Consider the following 23,247-nt stretch of genomic DNA (forward strand, 5'->3'; position numbering starts at 1 on the left):
TCGGCTGGCCCTTCCGCCCGCGTGCGGTGTGGCGACCCCGTGACTTCCAGTCAGCTACGAACCTCGGTGGAGTTCACATCCGGTTTAGAGCTCCTGGTCGAGGGGAAAGGGCTTCAACCTCTTCATTGTGAACCCAGAGAGGATGAGCGGATTTCCCTGCCGGCTCCGCTACTTGGCAGGGCTGCATGAGGGACGGCTTCATCTCCTCCTGCCCCTCAACCGTACTCTGGGCTCCGGGCCACCTCCTATTCCTCCCTGCTCGGGGAGCACCGCCACCCTCAGGCCTTGCTCGTCGAGAGCAGGGAGCGCCATGAACATATTTGACAGAAAGATGAAAAGGCGGCAGAAAAACTGGGCGTCTTCCATCCCCGGGAGTGAGAGATATGATTATCTGAAAGAGGAGGTGGGTGAGGAGATTACAAGTTGACAATTCAGCACCTTTACCATAGTGTGCAGATATTAAATAACAACGTTTTTCCTTGTTGGTTAAATTCAACTATGACTGAAATATCTATTTGTATTCAGCCCCTCACTTGCTCCTGCCATTCATAGGATCAGGGCTGTTTTGTATCTTAACTCCTTTTTATTCATTTGCTGGATATGGGTCTAATTGGCATATTGGCCATCCCAATTTTTAAAATTAATTTGTGGGATGTGGGCATTGCTGGCTGGATCAGACTCTTTTTGCCCATCCATAACTGCCCTCCATTTCAGAGGGCATTTGAGAGTCAACCACATTGCTATGGATCTGGACTTGTAGGCCAGACCAGGTAAGGATAGCAAATTTTCTTCCCCAAAGGACATAATGAAACTGGTGGGTTTTTACAGTGATGTAATGTCATGGCCACCACTAGATTTTTATTTTGGACCTGTTCAATTGAATTTAAATCACCCAGCTGCCATGGTGGGATTCAAACTCGTTTCTCTGGATAATTCATTCCGAACTCTGGATTACGTGATCAGTAACATATCCATATTGCCACCTCGGTTCCATTATCTTTAGTTTATTCACACTCCGGAAACTAGATCTTCTCCAAAATATCCAAGGTGTTGACCTTGGGTAGGATGCTCTTTCCAAGAGCCGGTGCAGACTCGATGGGCTGAATGGCCTCCTTCTGCACTGTAAATTCTATGATAATCTATGATATTACTGTTGCAGTAAGCCCAGATGCTGATCACTTCTGTCTGTGCAAATCTATGTTGGCATCCAGACAACAAAAATTCCATTTAATATACAGTAAATCTTCACTTAAATTCTAATTGCCTTTCTGAAAATCATGACTTTAAGTGAAACAATACTAAGTGAATCACCATTTCTCATTAAAACCAATGCAAAAGCTGTAATTAAGTTCTGTAAGACCAACTTTCTACTTATAGTACATCTTATTGCCGGTCCTGCTTCCTGAACCTTTGGCTTAACTGCCCTCTGATCCTCCTGGTTGCTCTGGACCCTTCCTCTCCCTGATCCCCTGACTCATAGAAGCTCACACTCCCTGACCCTCTAAAACACACACTCTGCTGCTCCCTGTCCCGCCCGGCTCCCTGACCTTCCTGCTCCCTGATGCTCCTGTTTCCTGACCTGTCGACTTGCAGCCTCTCTGCTCCCTGACTCACCCTCTCGATAATCTTGGCTCGAGCTGAAACTCCCGTTCCCTGACTCTCGTGCTTGTTGCTCTCCTTCCTCTCTTGATCCTGCGTTCCTATTCAAGTTCCGATCCAAAGCCAGACTTCCGGGTTGTGAAAGTTTATGTTCTGACTGTGCAGGTCCCATTCACCGATTCCCTCTCCTGGACCCTTGCTGTGAGTGAGGGCTCTGGAGCTGAGCAATGAGAGGCAGGAGGAGTAGCTTGGACAGTCAGTTAAAAAAGTAACGATCGAAAAAAACAACACTAAGGGCAATAACCGAGTTGGGCACTTCTGCACTCACCCAAGCTTTGGATTGGATTGGCTCTGGATCTTGAATGGCAACGCAGGTTCAGGAGAAGAACAGCGAGTGGGAGAGTTAGGGAACGGCAGGGACCACATTTAAAAATGATGCTGATCGGGTCACGTGGCACTAAGTGGGCAACAATGTCAAAATGAATCTCGTGATGTTAAACAAAATTACAGGTCACATTAACTGACAAACGTTAGATCCAAACAACACTAAATGGGGTCTTGCTGCACTCATTCTCCTGTTTTTCAGGCTAACTTTTCATGACCTTGCTTCTCCCTAATTCTTTAACCTCAGTGAAAGAGCTGCCTGCCTCAAACTCTCTGTTTCTGTCCTGTAGTTCATTTTTCACACCACTATGACATTGGCCCAAATGAGCAGATTCTTTGGGATAGAAGACAGGTGTGTGGGAGGACCTTTTATGTTCTGACTGTGCAGGTCCTTCAGCCACAGACTCAAATTTGGATTATTCCCTTTAAGATCCTTCTCTGGACAAGTTTTTGGTTATTTCTCCTAATACTGCTTTTATCTCGGTATCCATTTTCCCAATGACATCTCTATAAAATACTCTTGGGAGTTTTTCTGTTTTAAAAGTGAAGTATAAAATGTAAACTGTTACTCTCAAGAAAAACAGCATAATCTGAGTTTTAGGCCAGAAATCTGGAATAATAGAAGTTTGTTTCTTTTATGTGATATTGTACATCAAAATACTTCATTTTTTCTTTATTTTAAATAGAAAATGTATTCAGTTTATTTATCTCAATGCAAACGTTGTTTTATCATAGACGTTACAGTGCAGAAGGAGGCCATTCGGCCCATTGAGTCTGCACCGGCTCTTGGAAAGAGCACCATACCCAAGCCCACACCTCCATCCGATCCCCATAAACCCATAACCCCACCCAACACGAAGGGCAATCTTGGACACTAAGGGCAATTTAGCATGGCCAATCCACCTAACCTGCACATCTTTGGACTGTGGGAGGAAACCGGAGCACCCGGAGGAAACCCACGCACACAATGGGAGAACGTGCAGACTCCGCACAGACAGTGACCCAAGCCGGGAATCGAACCTGAGACCCTGGAGCCGTGAAGCAATCGTGCTAACAACTATGCAACCGTGCTGCCCTTCAGCTATTTTCTCCCAGCTATTCCACGGCATTCCTGACCATCCTTCCCCATTCTACCCTCTGCATACAAGAGGTCATCCAAAATTGCTGCTTGTGTACTTCCACCAAATCTCACTCACCCATCACCCATGTGCTCACTGACCTACATTGAGCAGTGCCTCGGTTTGAAATTGTCATCCCTGTTTTCAAATCCCTCCATGGCCTTGCCCCTTCCTATGGTTGTAATCTACTCCAGCCCCAAACCCTTTGTGATCTCTGCGCCTCTCTAATTCTGGCCTCTTTTGAGCATCCCTGATTTTTAAAAATAAAACATTTTATTGAGGTACTTGTGATTTTATAACAATAACAGAAGAAACAGTGTAAATACAAATATAAACATAATGCAAAGGCCGTCTTCCTCCCTCACAGGTCCCACCTTTCTTACACACTAATCTAAACTAACCCCCCCCCCCCCCCCCCCCTCTGCTGACAGTTAATTTTCTCTAAAGAAGTCGGCGAACGGCTGCCACCTCCGGACGAACCCTGACATTGACCCTCTTGTGGCGAACTTGATTTTCTCCGGACAAGAAAGCTAGCCATGTCAGTGAGCCAGGTCTCTGACTTTGGGGGCTTTGAGTCCCTCCATGCTAATAGTATCCATCTCCGGGCTACCAGGGCGACAAAGACAAGAACGTCTGCCTCTTTTTCCTCTTGGATTCCCGGATCTTCCGACACTCCGAAAATCGCCACCTCTGGACTCGGCGCCACCCTTGTTTTTAACATCTTGGACATGACATCCGCATACCCCTGCCAGAATCCCCTGAGCTTCGGGCATGTCCAGAACATATGAACATGGTTTGCTGGTCCTCCCACACACCTGTCTTCTATCCCAAAGAATCTGCTCATTCGGGCCAATGTCATATGTGCCCAGTGAACGACCTTAAATTGTATCAGGCTGAGCCTGGCGCATGATGTGGACGCGTTGACTCTACTCAACGCATCCGCCCAGAGACCATCCTCTATCTCTCCTCCTAACTCCTCTTCCCATTTGTGTTTCAGCTCCTCGGTCTGCATTTCCTCTGACCCCATGAGTTCTTTATAGATGTCCGAAACCTTCCCCTCTCTCAACCATACTCTGGAAACTACCCTGTCCTGTATCCCCATTGATGGTAGGAGCGGGAAGGTTGAGACCTGCCTGCGTAGGATGTCCTGCACCTGCAGGCACCTAAACTCATTCCCTCCTGTCAATTCAAATTTCTCCTCCAACTCCCTCAGGCTGGAAAGCTCTCCTCTATGAACAGATCTCCCATCCTCTCTATCCCTGCTCTATGCCATCTCCGAAACCCTCCATCCAGCCTCCCCCGGGGCAAACCGATGATAACTGCAGATTGGAGTCCAAACCAATGCTCCCTATGTTCCCACATGTTTCCTCCATTGCCCCCAGACTCTCAGAGCCGTCACCACCATGGGGCTGGTGGAGTACCGTGCTGGCGGGAACGGCAGAGGTGCCGTTACCAATGCCGCCAAACTTGTGTCCTTACATGATGCCGCTTCCACTCGCTCCCGTACCGACCCCTCCCACACCAGGGCCTTGCCCGCCCATACAAAGCCAGAGATCACCTTGTTTACCCGTTTAAAAAAGGCACGTGGAATAAAGATGGGGAGGCACTGCAAAACAAACAGGAATCTCGGGAGGACCGTCGTTTTCACTGTTTGTACCCTCCCAGCCAGTGATAGCGGGAGCATGTCCCACATTCGGAGGTCTTCCTTCATTTGGTCCACCAGTCAGGTCAAATTTAACCAGAGGCTCTATGGCCAGTGTGAACAGCAGTGGGGAGAGGGGGCATCCCTGCCTCGTACCCCGGTGCAGCCTAAAATAGCCCAATGTCAACCTGTTCATCTGTGCACTCGCCACAGGCGTCTGATACAGCAGCCTAACCCAGTCGACGAAGCCCCATCCAAACCCAAACCACCCCAGCACCACCCCTAGATAGGTCCATTCCACCCGGCCAAAGGCCTTCCCTGAGTCCATTGCGACCACTACCTCTACATCCTTACCCTCTGGGGACATTAGGATCACATTCAACAGTCTTCCAACATTGGCCACCAACAGTCTGCCCTTAACAAATCCCGTCTGGTCCTTCCCAATCACATCTGGAACGCAGTCTTCTATCCTTGAGAACAAGATTTTGGCCAACAGTTTGGCGTCAACATTTAGTAAGGAGATCGGTCTGTAGGACTCTCATAGCTCTGGATCCTTATCCCGCTTCAAGATCAGTGAGATCGTGGCCTGTGACATCGTCGGGGGAAGCTGCCTCATTAAATGTCCTCCCCAGCAGCGACTCCAGCACCCCAGAGAACTTTTTATAGAACTCCACTGCGTACCCGTCCGGTCCCGGGGCTTTGCCCGACTGCATGGCCTTCAGCCCTTCTGCTATTTCTTCAATCCCTATAAAGGCCCCCAGTCCTTCTACCAACCCTTTGTCCACCTTCGGGAACTCCAGCCCTCCCAGAAATTGCCTCAAACCTTCTGGCTCAGCTGGGGGTTCCAATTCATATAGCCTGCCATAAAACTCCTTGAGCAGCCCCGATTTTAATCACTTCACCAATGGCAGTCCTGCCTTTAGCTGCCTGGCAACAAACTCTGGCTGAACCTCTCTGCCTCTCTCACCCCCTTTAAGATTCTCCATCAAGCTCACCTCTTTGACCAAATTTTGATCTTCTCTCTGAAAATATCTCCTTCTGTGGCTCAGAGTCAAATGTTGCCTTAATGCTGCTGGGAGGCACCTTGGGATATTTTATGTTAAAGGAGCTATATAAATACAAGTTGTTGTTTTGCTTTTAGATACCCTTGGGCTATTTTCTTGAAGATATATGACTGTAGTTTTGGAGCTATGCTGTTTATAATTTAAAATAACTTCCAGGATTAGGATCAGTGTAATTGTTTCTGGATTTTGTGACTGCTTTATCAGTTGTTGTGAAAATACGGCAGTGTTTTACTTAAAGGCTTCTGATCAGAGTTCCCGTATTGGCTGAGGTTGTTCATGGAGGTCCTGTCTTCCTAAGCTTGACCCTCGCCTGAGGTTTGATAATCCTCAGATTAAATCGCCGGCAGTCAGCTCTCCTCCTCAAAGGGGAAAGCAGCCGATGGTCATCTGGGACTCTGGCGACAATTTAATCCCATATGAGATTGAGCAAGACATGTATATTCACTCTTAATTTGCTCACTGCAAATTTCTGAGTTCAGTTATCTAGCCTGGGGGTTCTACGGTGGAATTGTTTGCTTGAACAAGTTTCTTGGAACAGTGCTCTGTGTGATCCTAATAGGGGGACAGCAGACTAAAATCATTTATATAATGTATTCAGTTTGTTCTCTCAGGATTTGCAAAACTAAAAATAAGGTTTTTACAATGGTACTCAACTGAGTTATTCCCCAAACTTTTGAGTGTTTGTCAAGGCACTGCACGTTACTATCTGCTCTGCACTGGACCACTGCTTAGAGCCACAAAAAACTAGGAGCAGAAGCAGACCATTCAGCCCCTTGAGCCTACTCTGGGATATCTGATGTGGCTGTAGCAGCTTCCTGCCTGTCCCACGTTCCTGCCTGTCCCACACTCTTGGAACAGGTAGAAAATATCTAATGGGAAGGCCATCTCTCAAAGTTTCTGATTTGTGCATCATTAAAGGAAACTAAGTTGTATATTGATTTGGGGGTTCTTGATTCTTCCCAGTTGAGAATATCGTTGGAGATTCTCTGAACTAAACCGCGAGAACAGGAGCAGGACGTTTAGCCCCTCAAGCCCTCTTCTAATTCGGTCAGATCATGGCTGACCAATTGTAAAGCAAATTGTTTCTTTATATCTAAGCTGCAGTTATAAGATGTCTTTACATCCTCTAGATCACAATCATTTTGCAATTGTGCAGGTTGGAAGCAGAATTGTGGACCGTGTTTTTGATATTGTGAGGTAAGTTTAAAACTGTTATATTATCCCTTATATTGTCACTAGTTCAATATTTCCTGTAAGTACAGTGTGCCAAACTTTATAATCTTTCTTTCTATATTCTTGTTAAAATGGTAATATTATGCAAAAACGTGCATGGCCTTGTATCTACATGTGATTTAATCTTTTTTTGCTTTAGAACCTTTCCTGTTGCATTGGACATTGGGTGTGGAAAAGGCCATATAGCTGAACATCTAAACAAGGTAACACTAGCAAAATCATTTTAAAAAAACTGTTCATTCACATTTTGGGCCTGGTTTTAAATCATCGTCTTCAGTTCTCTGGCTGAAGGGAGGTCCAGCCCACAGCATCATGACCTCCACCATCAGGGTAAGGAGTGAAAGCTCAAATCCGCTCTCATCTGGAACAGGAAACAAACTCCGTGCTGTTGGCACCAGTCTGATGCAGACCAGCCCGTCCAGCCAGCTGAGCCAACCAGCCCCTGAACGAGTCCAAGTTGCTGGGAGTTGTGATGGTAAAGGCTCCACTTTTTGTTCCATCACATGGATGACCAGGAATCCCTCCTGTTCGTGCGGCCTGCCTTTGGTGTATATTGGAGGGATTTGCAGATTTACTCAATCTGTTTGGCCATGTTATGAACACGTCTTTCATAGCCATCAACTCCTGGGATGGGACTTGAACCTGGAGCTTCTGACCCGGAGGCAGGGACACTACCCATTGCATCACAAGACCTTGTATTTAAATCAAATACCAAATGAAAACTGCTTAATTTAAAATTGGCAACTTTGAGGACAATGTGGAAAATATGAGAGATTAAATTGTAGCATTTCACAATGATGTACAATATAGTTGTGTTTGATGGTAGGTACAACTAATTTCATATGTTGCACTGAGATTAGGCTCATTTCTTGTTTAAATTTAAGTTCAATGTGATACGACCCCAACAAGCTGCTCTGCATCTCTCCATCTTGTACATCAGTATGATGCAAATCAGACTGCCGTGATACTCCATAAATCATGAACTGGAGAATATTTGTAGCAACAGTCCCAAGGTGCAACACGGCCACTAAACACTTTGTCTGTGCAGCGTGATGAATGGAACTTTACAGTTACCTACCTATTTATTCATAAAGATCAAAATACCAAAATGTTAGCATACCTGTCCTGAGAATTCTTTTAAAACTGAAGCATTTGTTTACACTAAGAGTGACACTGAAGAATGTAACTTAATATTTAGGATAATGGTTTTGTCTTTTGTCGAAGAACATGAAATACTTTAAATTGAAAATATCTCCCTGTAGCACCAACAGAATTAAGTACTCAAATGAATGAACTGAAGTAGTTTTGTGTAAAAGAAGAACTAGTTTGCAAGGTCTTTTTTTCATGCTTGTTTTATTTCAGGACACGGTTCAAAAACTCTTTCAAGTGGATATTGCGGAGAATGTTTTGGTAGGTAACCTGATGGATTGCTTTATAACGTGTCCTATGAAACATTTTAAAGAAAGCATTTTAGTTTAAAGAAATATGTAATTGCCTAGCCATTAACATTCAATACAAACGTCTGACTTTTAAATTGAATGAGGTTTTTCTCCTCAGCAGTTGAGCAAGACCATGATCTTCATGTTTTCCATACTAGATTTGGGATTCGGGTTAGTTTGTTCTCTACTCGGGGATCAGCTCCCAACAGAAATATTGGAAGCAAGCATCTATCAAGCCCAAGGCTTTTAGAGAATCTAACTGTCTTCCCTTGACATTCAATGGTATTACCATCGCTGAATTCTCCACTACCTCAAGGGCAGTTGGGTATGGGCAATAAATGCTGGCATAGCCAGCGGCGCCCTTATCCTATAAAAGAATACATTTAAAAAGGCCTGTTAGTTGGAAGAAATTGAAAGATAGGAAGCTGGTAATATTTGGAACTTTACCATGTTAATGTCCAATTGAGTTGTACCTGTTGAGCAGTCATAATTTTCTGACTTTTTTTGTTTTAAATGTTCCTTTACAGAAACACCCAGTTGAGACTGAAATTCCCACTTATCGTATCTTAGCAGATGAAGAGTTTCTACCCTTCAAAGAAAATACATTTGACCTCGTTCTTAGCAGTTTAAGGTACATGAAATGTGATCAAACCACCTCTTCTAAATGAATAAAAGTGCCTTGACACAGGATGTTTATACAATGTCGTGTACATCAAGTGTCTCGTAAGACGGATATGTGATTTGCAGAGGACTTGGATTTAAATTTTACAAAATTGTTTGAGTTAAATTGATCTAGAATCAAAAAATTAATTAAATCCAGATAGTTTGTAATTGAAATAATTAAAAATAATGTTTTAAAATCTATTTCTCTTATTTTCAGTTTGCATTGGGTCAATGACCTCCCTCGTGCATTCAAACTGGTAAGAATGTCTTCAACACTATTCCAATCAAGTAGGTCGGGAAAGAATTTGAACAATAAATGCTGTTATTTGTTTTCAAACTGATGTCTAATAGTTACTTTTAATAGCTCAATTTTGTAACTGAAAGCACATTTCCATTTTTACCAAAGAATACAGCCATATTTTAAACTATCATAATCTCACCTGTGTTACTTATAACCTTGCAAATAACAATTTACAAATTTGATCCATTTACTCTTGTGTTTGACAATGAAGCATAAAAAGTGACTAAGGTAATAAAGACTTTGGCTTTGTTTCTATTCTGACAAGCCACAAAAAGATTTTACAGGAAAGTGTTTTTTATTATTGCCGTGCATCAGCAAAATAACAAACAACATTTATTTGCTTTGAATGAACACTTATCATCCAACTTTGGTTTCCTGGTATGCCACTTTCACTCATGACCACAGAAGAGGAATATTCTCCATGATTTGCAGTAATGTCCCTTTGATATTTAGTAGCACGAGATCGATATCTGAAAGTGGTCTTGGAGATTTTATCCTCCTGAATTGGTCTGGATTTAGGATTCCGTCTGCTGTTTCAATAAAGAACTGTAGAGTCAACTGTGCAGCTTGTTGAGATGTCCCGTCCCCCCCGTCGGAAAGGACGGCACCTCCTTTCTAACAAAGTCCCTTACCTGCAGACACCTGAACCGATTCCCCTTTGATAACTGGGACGTCTCCTCAAGCTCTTCCAGGTCTGCAAACTTTTCTCCCACAAACAGATCCCTGAAGTACTCTATCCCCACCAGCTGTCACCCCCCGAACCTTGCATCTAACCCCGCCAGCGTATACTCATTAACCACCCCATGGTTCTATGCATCGTCCCAGATGGAGTTTGGACACCAGCCCAAACTCCATCCAGATCTCTGCCCCTCCTTTAGAAATGTCTCCTCGCGTGCCACCGAATATCTCCGGTCTACCCTCAGAATATGGACAGCATGGTAGCACAGTGGTTAGCACCATTGCTTCACAGCGCCAGGGTCCCAGGTTCGATTCCTGGCTTGGGTCGCTATCTGTGCGGAGTCTGCACGTTTTCCCTGTGTCTGCGTGGGTTTCGTCCGGTGCTCCGGCTTCCTCCCAAAAGCCCCCAAAAAAGACATGCTATTAGGTAATTTGGACATTCTCCATGTATCTGAACAGGTGCCGGAATGTGGCGACTCGTGGCTTTTCACAGTAACTTCATTGCAGTTTTAATGTAAGCCTGCTTGTGGCAATGAAGATTATTATTATTATCCTCCACCAACCTGAGGCTCTCAACTCACTCTGCTCTCTATGTGCCCGAATCAGTATAAATTCCTTCTTACCACCACTTTCAGTGCCTCCCACAGCGTGAAGGCAGAAACCTCCCCAGTATTATTCAGCTCCACATAATTTTGAATGGCTACCCTCACCCTCTCGCAGACCTGTTGTTCAACAGTAACCCCACATCCAACCTCCACTACTGCCACTGAGCCTCCCCTGCACCACCCGCAAATCCAATCAGTGCGGCGCATGTTCGAAGACCACAATCGCCGAATACACCGATCCAACAACACCTTGTCTAAAACAAAAATCAATTCGTGAGTACACCTGGTGCACATGCGAGAAATACAAAAACTCCTTCGCCCTTGGCCTTTCAAACTGCCATGGATCGTTCCCACCCCCCCATAAGCTCCATATACCCCAACAACTCGACATAGCTGAATACTTCAGGGACCTAGGGCATGACCGGTACAACAAGGATTCAGAACCCGTATTTATCTCTCCCCATAATCAGCCGATGCGTGTCCAGGTCTGGAATCGTCCCTAGAATCCGCCTCAAAAAATCCACATCATCTCAATTTGGACATAGACATTCACTAGCACCACAGGCGCCCCTCTTGCTCCCTGCTAACCATCACAAACATACCCCCAGGAACGGTTACAATACTGTTGACCTCAAAGGCCACCCTCTTATTGACCAGCACCGCCATCCCCTCGTCTTCATATCCAGACTCGATTGGAACACCTGTCCCACCCAACCCTTCCTCAACCTCGACTAATCCCCCCAGCTTCAGGTGCGTCTCCTGAAGAAACAGGACACCCACCTTCAAACTCCTTATATGTGCCAACCAGCTTATCTGGTGGCCCCCACTCGAAGGCCTCCGTCTACCCTCTTCCCCTCACCCGCAAATCCCCAAAACCAGTAAAAAACAAGAAAACACACTCACCCACTCCGCATCCATATTCATTAAATAAAACAATTTACCCATCGTGTAAACTCAGATTTCCCACTTTAGCATCTCCAAAGTTAAGTGTCCTCACACACCTCCCATTCCATGGTCTCTCATAAATTCACTTGCCTCCTCCAGCATGTCAAAATAAAACTCTCGATTTTAGTGTGTGACCCACAGTTCAGCAGGATATAACACGCCAAACTTCACCCCTTTGTTGTAGAGGGCAGCCTTCATACGATTATAACTGGCCCACCACTTGACAAATTCCGGACCCAGGTCCTGATAGATCCTCAGCATATTTCCTTCCTAGATGCACATTTTTGTTTGCTTCGCCCACTTTAATATCTTCCCCTTATCAAGAAAATAATGCAGTCACACCACCATCGCCCCCGGTGGCTCTCCCAGCATCGGCCTCCTCAGCTTGATCCACCGGTCTAAGACCTCCTCCCCCACCAAGTTCCCAACATACTCGCCAAATACTTTGTGGCCTGCGTTCCCTCAATCCCCTCATGCATCCCCACGATCCTGAGATTCTGCTTCCTGAAACAGTTCCCTAGGTCCTCCACCTTCTCCCTCAACCTCTTATGGCTATCTACCACGAGCACCATCTCCGCCATCAGTGAGGCCAGCTGGTCCTCATGCTCTCCCACTGACTCCTCCGCCTTCTGCAGTGCCATACCCTGCACCTCCAACCTCTGCTGCACTCTCTCAATAACCACCCTAAGCACCTCCGCCATCTTTGTCAGGTCTTCTGAGGCCTCCTGCCTCTGCTGTTGAAACCTTTATATTCAAAAATTCCATAAGTTGCTCAGTAGACCATTGGACGGGCAATGACATCCTAGCACCCTCCGTCATCTTTTATGTGTCGCAACTCGAATAAGCTCTTGTCCTGGCTGATGCCTCTTATTTGTTACACTCCTCATCTGGTAAACCATAAACCGGCCCTACCAATGAAGCACTTCACTTCCTCAGTGCTTATGCACCTCACAGCAACAAACACCCTTAAATAGGGTGGGAAAAGACCAAGAAATTCCATCTTGAGCGGGAGCCCACAAATGTGCGACTACTTATTCCATGGCTGACACCGGAAACCCCTAAATATAACTAAAACAACAGTTTGTGTGATATACTGTGTGTGTTCATAGATACATAATCAATCAGAAATTCACACCGAGCGAAGGAAGGAAATACTCAGATATGAATAAAAGCTGGATTTTGTGGAGAGGTGCATGGAGGGAAGTGGGTGGTTAGTAGCTATGGTTCCAAAGGGATTGGACTTGCTGAAGAGATCAGAGCACAATAAATGCTTTACTCACAGGGGAGTTGTTTAGGACTCTAGGAGATTTCAGGTAGCGAGGTGTGAGGCTGTGAACAGAGCTACACAGGATGAGGTTTGTGAGTGGGAGTCTGGAAGTCAATTCAATCAATTCAACAAATTTTTATTGCCCATTTAGAAATTCATTATGGCTACATTGCTTGTTTATTAAAAATCAAATATAAATGAATAATTAGCAATGAAGAAGAAAAAATACATCACAAAAATCTGACTGATTAAATATATGTTCAAAACTATTTCAATGCGTTTAAAATAATCTTTTATTAGTGTCACAAGTAACACTGCAATGAAGTTACTGTGAATCATCATTAAGGCAATAAAGGTATAAAAATCACAAATCAATGTTCCTTAAAATTTCCAAAGATGTTTAGATTCTTAAACCACCCACCCCATTCCCCTTACCAGAACTCATAAAGAATGTCACTCCTGAGAAAAACAATGGACATGTTCCACAAGAATGGCTGCTGCCACGGGGGAAAAAAGATAAAAGGCGCTAGAGGGAGGCATGGATAGAAAAGGAAGATGGAAAAGGAAGTTCATATTGATTGGTGAGCACAGGGATACAGACTGAGAGGGATTTAGAGGATGGTTAAGAGGAACAGAGCTTTGGATGAGCTGAGGATTGTGGAGGGCGCAAGATGTGTGGCTGGCCAAGGAAACTTTGAAATAGTGTGCAATCTTGTTTTGGATGATTGAATAGGTCAAGAAAGAAAGGATTCAGCAATAAAGAAGTTGAACAAATTTGTTTTAATTTCTGATCATCTCGCATCTCAAAATCATAAAATTGTCAACAGCATATATTGGTCTGGACCTTGCATCAGCACATACATTGGCTGGCTTGCAGTTTTATGAAATGTGGCATCAATACTGCTTACAGTGATTATCCTGTCCTCTGCAGATTAATTATTCCTTGAAACCTGATGGAGTGTTCATTGGTGCCATGATGGGAGGAGAAACCCTATATGAACTTCGTTGTTCTCTCCAGCTGGCAGAACTGGAGCGTGAAGGAGGATTTGCCCCTCACATATCGCCATTCACTGCTGTTACAGACTTGGGAAATCTTTTGGAACAAGCAGGATTTAACATGCTAACTGTGGTGAGGCAAATTAAATAATGAATTCACTTTATTACATCTCTAATCTCCCCAACTTGCATGAAGATAAAATTGTCTTTTAAAAAAGAAACAGAATCCTGATTCCTTTGATTTGATGTTTGTATTTAAAATGTTGAGGATTGTTTGGGGGTTGGTGGGAGGAAGGAATTGTTGACCAGGGGATTGACATTGTATTTGTTACCGCTGTTTGTTGGTGGATGTAAATTTGGATGAAAATGTGAAAAAGGAGGAGAATAAAAATATTTTAATTTAAAAAAAGTAACAGAAATGAGACCTTGTATTATTCTAAATACTCGTTGAAACTAGTTGCTTATTGTTTATTTCCTATTTCCTTCAAGTAATCTGTCTCAGCCACCATACTTTCCTGGCAGAGAGGACAGGCAGGAGAAAGGGCATGGGTTTCTGGCACTGTCACTTTCAGTTAGTAAGTATAGAATGGCTGGTCCTTCTCATCCCTGGTGAAACAGGAGCTGGTCTCCACTTGTTGAGATGAGAAACCCTCTAAAAATCGCCAGGCTAATGCCACATCTTAATACACTATTCTAACATTGGCCAATAAGAAATCCCTCACTTGCATAAATCAAATTCAATGTATCCATAAATTAAATTAAATAATTTAATTGCTTCTAGTTATAGAAGTGATAACCGCTGAGGTACCCTCCAACAGGAAATGGTGACATAGGTTTTCGGCTTCGCTCCATCAGCCATTAGGGCAAAACCCATCTCTGTCCTGCTCTTACAGATTAGCCAGCCATTCGTTAAATTTTGATCTGCCTTTTAAATATGGAAAACTGAAAAGGGAGGATTGTGGGCTTGAGTGGGTTAGTACTTTAAATGTGAAAAATAGTGTCAGAAAGAAATGCTTTTATATACAGCTGCATAATTCTCATTTCCTGCAGGACATTGATGAAATCGTGGTGAACTATCCTGGAATCTTTGAAGTAATGGAGGACTTGCGAGGTGGGTGGACACGTGCCTTTCCAACATGAATACGTAGGTATTTAATGACAGGATTTGGTGTAATTGAGGGCTATGGTCATTTGAAATGTCATTTCCAAAATATTCTGCAGGAATTGAACTGCAAATATTAGTTACCCAACAAAACCTGAGTAAAAACCGTGGAACAGACTTCTGTTTATTACTCTGTGCGAATGAAGTGGAAAAATATGAACATTTCATTTGTGGTGTACCAATGCATCTGTAGCACTCGCATCCTAGAATCATAGAATGATACAGGATCGAGGTGCTGTTTGGCCCATTGTGCCTGTGCCAGATACTTGATGTGATTTGTTTTTTTTCAATCTCTTGACAGTTTTGTATTTACTTCTCTAAATCTGAAGGTATGGGAGAGAGCAATTGTGCTTGGTCCAGGAAACCCTTGTTGCACAGGGACACAATGCTGGCAGCTGCAGCAATCTACAAAGGTAAGACAGAGAGTTAAAATTGGATCTCATATTTAGTGTGAAGTGGAAGATTAGTTGTATATTTAAGTTTTTTAATGGGCACACAATTCACCAGCTTTTCTGCCCAAACTATGCTCCATACTTTCTTTATGTTAACATAAAGAAATTAGGCTATGCCTTAAGTATGCTGAATTAACTGACCTGACAAGCATGAAGGAGCAGAAATGTAATCAAATCAAATTGTGAAAATAGCTCTGGTTTTAGGTTTTAGTTCAATGTAAGCAGTTTGACTAACACTTCAAGAACTCTTCCTGCAGTCAAGGTATGCAAAACCTTTTAAAAAAAATAAATGAAATAATTTATTTCCCTGCAGAGATCCAGTACTTCATGTTTAGCTGAAACTTGCTAAACAGTTTACTGTCTTGCACGCATCCTTGTGCGTATGCATGATGAGGAAGGTTATCCTGCTGTTCATGAAAGTGCTTTTTAATTAGTTTAGTGACTGATCTCTGTTGGAGACTTAAAATAACAAGCCTCCACAGAGTAGCGATAATCTCACCAAGACGTAATTCTCTTTTTTTTTCTGACCTGCCCCCCCCTGATCCGCTACCACCTTCTCCATCAGAAACCTCACCCTGTTGCCCACCAAGTTCGCCATCCCCCAAGCCCCACTGTCAAACCCCGATTGAAACACCTGACTCAACCAGCACTTCCTAAGCCTCATCTGATGCTTTGCCCTCAAATGGGTCTCCTGCAGCATTACCACACCAGTTTTTAAACTCTTCAATTGCGCAAAAACTCTCGCTCTCTTCACCAGTCCCCCTAACCCCCTCATGTTCCATGTCACCACTCTGACCGGGGGGTCTCCCCCCAACCCCTCAAATCTGCCATCGCCATTATCCCGGCCCTGCCCATAGTCATCCTGCCCATCCTTTTGTTACCGTCATTCCCCCCCTTACCCCCCGCCGAATCCCCGCCCCCCATTCACTTCCTCTTGCAAACACCTCACCCAGTGTCACTCCTCCGCCCCCCCTGTCCATCGAAACCTGCTCGAATAGGCTCCAATGACGGCGGTCCCACCCCCCCACCACACTCCTGTTCGCCAGCCAACCCATGTTTGCATGTGTGGTGGCTCCTGCCAGAGGCTACCCTCCCACTCTTCAGTGGCCAGCCCCACATGCTCAAACCCCACCTCCCTTAAACTGAGAAAGACTACAAAACTGCACCCAAAAGAAAAACTCAAAACACATATAAACAAACCCCATCTGCCCATTCAAGAGACGGATACAAAACCCCAATCAAATAGAAAACCCTCAATAAGAAAACACAATCCCCGTCCCCACCAACCAAGTCCAAACCACAACTTTCATCTCAGTCCCAGTCCTTCAGCCTTCATGAACGCCTCCACCGTCTCAAAATAAAAGTCCTTTGAATTGTGAGCCACTCTCAGCTTCACTGGTGTTGCTAACTTTTGGTTGGTTCAATTGGCTCTGTTTTATAACCTTTGCTCTAGAGTCGCCAGGTCCCTTTATGATACCCCCACGAGGTTCAAGTTCAAGTAATGATCAATAACTCAACACACCAATTAGTAAGATTCAAATCAAAACACATTTATTATACACAGTAAATCGCTACTCATGCATAAACTCTACTTTCTAGGCTATTTTTTATAACTAACAGGCCTATACTTGGCTTCGGACTGGCCCACCAGATCAGGGGAACAAATGGCCTTTCGTTCAGGTCCTGAGTCTGCGGGATTCAAAAGCTGGTATGGACTGGTAGCTAGGAGCGCCTATCTCGTAATGAGCGTTGACTTGAGACTTACTTGCTTGGAGGACGCTGGACAGTTCACTCGGGTTGCTTCACGTTGCTGAGTGACCCTGTCAAGAAGGACGATTTGAACTTGGGGGCTTTACTTTATAGTCCCCAGGGGCTTCCCGCCCTTCGGGGCGGACCCCGTACCTGGTTTCAAGTGATTGGACTACTTTCCGATCACTTGGATCGATTTCTCCAATGCTGGAGCGGTTCCCTGAGCGTTGGGCGGTCTTTAAATGTCCGTTAACCTCTTTTGTGTTGGCTCCTGCTGGCGCCGAGGAGTCTGGCTTGGCTTTGTTTACCTTGAAATGTTTTGATTGTTCCCGGGGATCGCTCATTACTATGTAGATGGCTGCTACATTACTATGCAGATGGCTGCTTGTATCGATGCTGTCTGGGTTTCTGCAGAGTCTAATACACAGTAAACTTGCACCTGCTAGTTTCTGCCTGTGTTGGCTGAATTTCCCTTCAGCCTTTGCTGTTCTCCATTTTAAGTCAGGAAGTGGCCAACTCGGGTGGCTACACTGGTTAGACACTCCAAATCTCACACTGCTGCCGTACAATGCCACCGTCACTGTCCAAAGGCCGCTTGCCTTCTCGTCAGATCCATCGTTAAATCTTGGTATATATGTATACCAACGCCTTCCCACTTCACATCTCGTCTCTCCTTCGCCCAGCTCAAAACCTTCTTCTCTTGGTAGCTGTGGAAGCAGACTATAACCATCCTTGGTGGCTCATTCGCTTTAGGCTTCGGCCTGAGCGACCGATGTGCCCTGTCCAACCTGTTGCTGGAGAGTTTTTCTCCATTCCCCATAACAGCAAACATCTTCACAAAGTACTCAGTCGGCCTCAGGCCCTCCACCTCTCGGCAGGCCCATGATTCTCAGGTTTTTCCTCAACCTGTTCTCCAGGTCCTCCACCTTCACTCTGAGCCCTTTGTTGACCTCCGTCACCCTCCACAGCTCCTCGCCCTTCGAGGTGAACTGGTCACTATGTTGCGACAATGTCTCCTTCACCCCCTTCAACATCTCTCCATGCTCACCTGAGGAAGGAGCAGCGCTCCGAAAGCTAGTGACATCGAAACAAACCTGTTGGACTTTAACCTGGTGTTGTAAGACTTTGTTCCATGCTCCAGCACCTTGACCGATGTCTTCATCACTGCCGCCTTTACCAAGGCAATGGCAACCACACACTCTTGCAGCGAAGCCATCATCTCCCTCAGAAGCACCGCCATATGCTTGGCAAACAGCCTTTCAAACTTAGCGTTTCCACCATGAGGGGAGCGACCCCACCTGATGACCCAGCCCCCATCCTGCAGGACTCCTAGCTACACTCGCTGGCGGACGTTCGCTCGCTCGCTCCTTTCCAGCACCTTTCTTCTGGGGCTTCAACGTTCCTCGTCTTCCTTATGACGTCCCACACCAACTCATCCACAAACTACCCCTGAAACTGGGCATAAAAGTTCAAAAACAGAGACTTTAGCTGGAGCCATCTAACGTGTGACCTCCACGTACATGCTGCCACCAGAAGTCCCTCACCAAGATGTAATTATCTTAAGTTTTATTTTTTAAACTTATTCTGTTGATTTGGAGCCGTTTACACACTCCCATATACTTTTAATTGCAATAATTTCATCTGGAGATTTATTTTAAAAATAATTTTCACATATAACTGAATATTAAGTGGTGCATGGATACAACCTGAAATTCTTCTCATTGAAATGTGCTAGAATTTACACCTTTGTGCAAAGACAGGTACTGCTTTTTTAACGAAATGCGGGCAACGAAATGCAGGCATTGCTAGCAAGGCCAGCATTTATTACTTGCCTCTAATGACCTTGAGACGGTGGTGGTGACCCGCCTTCTTGAACTGCTGTAATCCATGTACTGTAGATACACCCATTGTGCTGTTAAGAAGTTCCAAAATACTCAGCGATAGTGAAGGAATGGTGGTATATTTCCAAGTCAGGATGGTGTGTCGCTTGGAGAACTCTCAGGTGCTGGTGTTCCCACGCATTTGCTGCTCTTTTCCTACTAGGCAGTAGAGGTTGCAGATTTGGAAGGTGCTGTGGAAGGAGCCTCTGAGTTACTGCATCTTGTAGATGGTACACACTGCTGCCAACTTGCATCAGTGATGGAGGGAGTTAATGTTGAAGGTGGTGGACAGGGTGCCAAATAAGTGAGCTGCTTTGTCCTGGTTAATGTTGAGCTTCTTGGGTGTTGTTGGAGCTGCATTCACCAGACAAGGATTTCACTCCAGATAAAATTGAATCATTAGAGACATCAGAGAACGGGCTGCCATTGTTGCATGACAAATAATGGGGTTGTGTAAATGGGCCAGCAAATTATGGAGATTCTCAACTTCGGCATATCTTTTCTCTGCTTGCATTTGCTGGTTGTGAGCACATTAATAACAGCATGAGTTGTGAACTCGCTGTTAATTTTCCAGGTTACTAACCAGCTTTCTGAGATTTCTAGGAGTGATTTCAGTTGGTTGCTGGTTACATTTATAGTAAGACTTGAATATTTATAACAATCATATTAAAATACCCTGCTTTTAATTGTCTCTCTCCAAAGAGATGTATGGAAATGATGATGGGTCTGTGCCAGCTACATTCCAGATTCTGTACATGATTGGCTGGAAACCCCATGAATCCCAGGTATGTGGACTACGAATAATATCTCTAAGGTCTTGCCACCCTTCCTAAGGCTTGGTGTCCAGAATTAGACATGGTACACCAGAATTAGACATGGTACACCAGATAGGCCTAACATCTGGGGCAGGAATCCCAAAGATTCACCACCTTCTGAGTGAGCAACTCCCCCGCCCCCCCCCCCCCCATCATCTTAGTCTTAAATCATTTTTGCCTTCCTAACTAGTTGCTGTTTCTACATGTTCAGTTATTCAGATTTGTGTTCAAGTACATCTCTCCAGACATCAATATTTTCCGATTTCTTTTAAAAGTATTCTTTTCTATTTTGACTGCCGAAGTGCATAATTTCACATTTTTCCACATTATATTCCATCTGCCACATGTTTGCTCATCACTTAACCTGTTTATATTCCTTTGCATCCTCCTTATAGCTGGCTTTGCGAATTAGCTTTACATCATCCAAACTTGGGTATAGAATACCCAGTCCCCTCAGCTAAGTCACTGAAATAGATTGTAAAAAGCTGAAGCCCAAGCACTGATTCTTGCTGTACCCTATTGGTTACAGTCTGCCAACCTGAAAATGAGCTCTTTATTCCTCCTCTGTTTTCTCTCTTAACCAATCCTCATTCCATGCTAAAATATTGCCCCCAATCCCTTGAGCCCTAATTTTATATAGTAATATCTTGTGCAGCACTTTAGTATTTTTTTGAAAACCCATTGGTTCACCTTTATCTACCCTGCTGGACAGAACCTCAGAACTCTGAACAGATTTGCGAAACGCACTGCCTGATAATATAATGGTTTTCTATTTGCCCTATTATTAAATGCTTCCTTGCTACATGTTCATCGTTCTAATCAAGGGCTAGCAGGGAGGCACTGCTACCTCACAGCACCAGGGACCCATGTTCGATTCCGGCCTTGGCTGTCTGGGTGGAGTTTGCATGTTCTCCCCGTGACTGCATGGGTTTCTTCTGGGTGCTCCAGTTTCCTCCCACAGATTAAAGGTGTGCAGGTTAGGTGGGTTGACTATGCTAATTTGTCCCTTAGTGTCTTAAGGTTAATTGGGGTTACGTGGTTAGAATGGAGGAGTGGGCCTAGGTAAGGGTGCTGTTTTGGTGCAGACTTGATGGGCTGAATGGCCTCCTTCAGCACTGTAGGGCTTCTATGATTCTAATCCTTGTCCAGTTTGACTTGAGCCAGTCAGGTGTGACTTTGACTCTAATATGCTAAATCCAAGTTTAATTAGCTTTATTCGTCAGACAATACGATTCAATTGTCATTCTGTACGTGGGCTGTGATTTTAAGCTTTTTGCACCAGGAGCCAATTTTTTTTTAAAAGGCAAATAAAATTCATTAATTGGCTATGTCATGAGTATATATGTGTACATTCTATGAGAGCAATGACATGAGCCACGTGACTTTAAATAGTGATTCTCATTTAGTACGGAAATCATTTTATGGCCAGGAACCTGATCCACTTGAACCCAGATAGCCTCCACTGTAACTGATCTAACAAAATCAATTCTACCTGGAACAATTACGTTTTTGTTAATAAATATAGCCAGCTTGGCTAACTGGGGGTGAGGAGTTTCATCAGAGAAGAAATGGTGTTGGATATGTCAAGAGTATAATAAGATAGGAAGATTTATTTTCAACGTTTAGTGATGCAAAATATATAAAAGTAATGAAATAACAGAAGAAGCATTTGGGTCCCTTCATCAGTTTTTCAAATTTTACAATAGTTTTCCTAATTCTATTATAAAAGAAAATATTTATCTTTGTAAAATCAATAATATTGAAGAGGGAGTGATTTCATTGTATCCAGAATGTCTGGTATGTACCATGTCAGTTCATGTATACAGGAGTAACTTATTATACTGTTGTGTACTATATTCATTATCTTTGTTTTCTTTCAGGCTAAGCCAGCACAGAGAGGGTCAGCTACATTATCAATTGGGGATCTAGGGAAAATGTCTGAACTGATAACAAAGAAGAATAAAGAGTTTTAAACAAGTATAAACATTAATCTTTTATACTTAAATATCAATTGTAGGCCAAGTTTGACTTGTATAAATGTAAACATTAAATACTGGTTGTCATTTTCAAATTGGACTTTTATTATTTTATTTCCTGGCCAAGATGGAGGGCAGATGATTACTCCTTGTTCTTTGCCACTGTTACGGGATGGTAGGAATTACAAGAGAGCATTCAGCCTTGTGCTCTAATTACTTTCTTCAGTCGCCACTTTCCCCGATAACACGCCTGAGACCAAGAATGCACAGGTTTGAGGGATTGATGCCATACTATTCCAGAACATATTGGAATCAAAGATGCTAATTTACACTCTTCTGTTTTCATGGGATGCCCAACTGAAGCACCAACACATGCTCCTTCATGACTACTTTTTGGAATATAGTAATTACAGTGTCGGAAGATAAGCTTATGCTGCAATAGGATCATCTCTGTTCAGAGGTTACTTCATTTATTTGACCTGAAATTGAATACTTTAAGATGGTTTATAAGTTTAAAAACTGTTTAGTTACTTATAGAATCATAGAATAGTTATTGTACAGAAGGAGGCCATCTGGCTTGTTGAGTCCATCCTGGCTCTCTGTGGGAAGTTTAGTCTCACTCCAGGTCCTTTTCCTTGTCGCCCTGCAAAATGTTTCCATTCAGGTGCTGATCCAATTCCCTTCTGAAAACCACAGTTGAATCTGCCTCCATCACAGTCTCGGATAGTACATTTCAGATCCTAATCACTTGCTGGAGACCAAGGTTTTTCTTCAAGTCACCTTTTGTTCTTAGTCCATTGGTGGAAGGGTTGGTATACCTAGCTACCTGGCATAAACCTGCTTTTCCTAACAGATGTAGGTGATTACTGAGGAGCTGAGGCATTCAGGCTAGAAAGCCAATCCGCTTTGAATTAAGCTAGGCTGATGATGATAATCCCAGAAGTAACTTCACCCTGTGTTTTTTTTCGCTAGGGAGGGGAAAAATAGCCATGTCTCTGCTCCTCATCATTATTTAGCAGCTTTTGCAGGAGTTACACACAAATGGATGTTGGGCGAGCACAGATTTGAGTTTTGTTGTGATGTCCCAAGAAATTACAGCCTCGCTGACTTTTGTCATTACTTATGCTATAATCTCCTGACACTTGTGCTCAACTCTGCAGTTTCCCCAGTCAAAATAGTTTAACCATTGATTACATCGATGAAGGTCAGACATTTTCTCAATTTGAACCAGTTTTTACATCACTGCTACTTAGACTTTAAAGTAGAGACATTTGGTTGT

At 43.9% G+C, this 23,247-nt stretch overlaps 1 protein-coding gene across 2 annotated transcripts; it reads left to right on the forward strand.

The window, feature by feature from the left end:
* Positions 1-41: 41 nt before the first annotated feature.
* Positions 42-22,063, forward strand: ndufaf5 (NADH:ubiquinone oxidoreductase complex assembly factor 5). Of its 2 annotated transcripts, XM_072506583.1 has the most exons (11): positions 44-403; positions 6,964-7,004; positions 7,180-7,243; positions 8,403-8,450; positions 9,007-9,110; positions 9,360-9,399; positions 13,870-14,067; positions 14,985-15,045; positions 15,426-15,509; positions 19,880-19,962; positions 21,873-22,063. In XM_072506583.1, the coding sequence occupies exons 1-11, from the start codon at positions 143-145 to the stop codon at positions 21,963-21,965; spliced, it is 1,077 nt and encodes a 358-aa protein (XP_072362684.1). In that variant the 5' UTR covers positions 44-142; the 3' UTR covers positions 21,966-22,063. The 2 variants fall into 2 exon arrangements, with proteins under 2 accessions (XP_072362693.1, XP_072362684.1); XM_072506592.1 differs by lacking the exon at positions 19,880-19,962 and having other exon boundaries at positions 42-403.
* Positions 22,064-23,247: the final 1,184 nt, after the last annotated feature.

Source organism: Scyliorhinus torazame, chromosome 1 (assembly GCF_047496885.1).
Source record: "Scyliorhinus torazame isolate Kashiwa2021f chromosome 1, sScyTor2.1, whole genome shotgun sequence".
In the NCBI taxonomy this organism is placed as follows: Eukaryota; Metazoa; Chordata; class Chondrichthyes; order Carcharhiniformes; family Scyliorhinidae; genus Scyliorhinus; species Scyliorhinus torazame.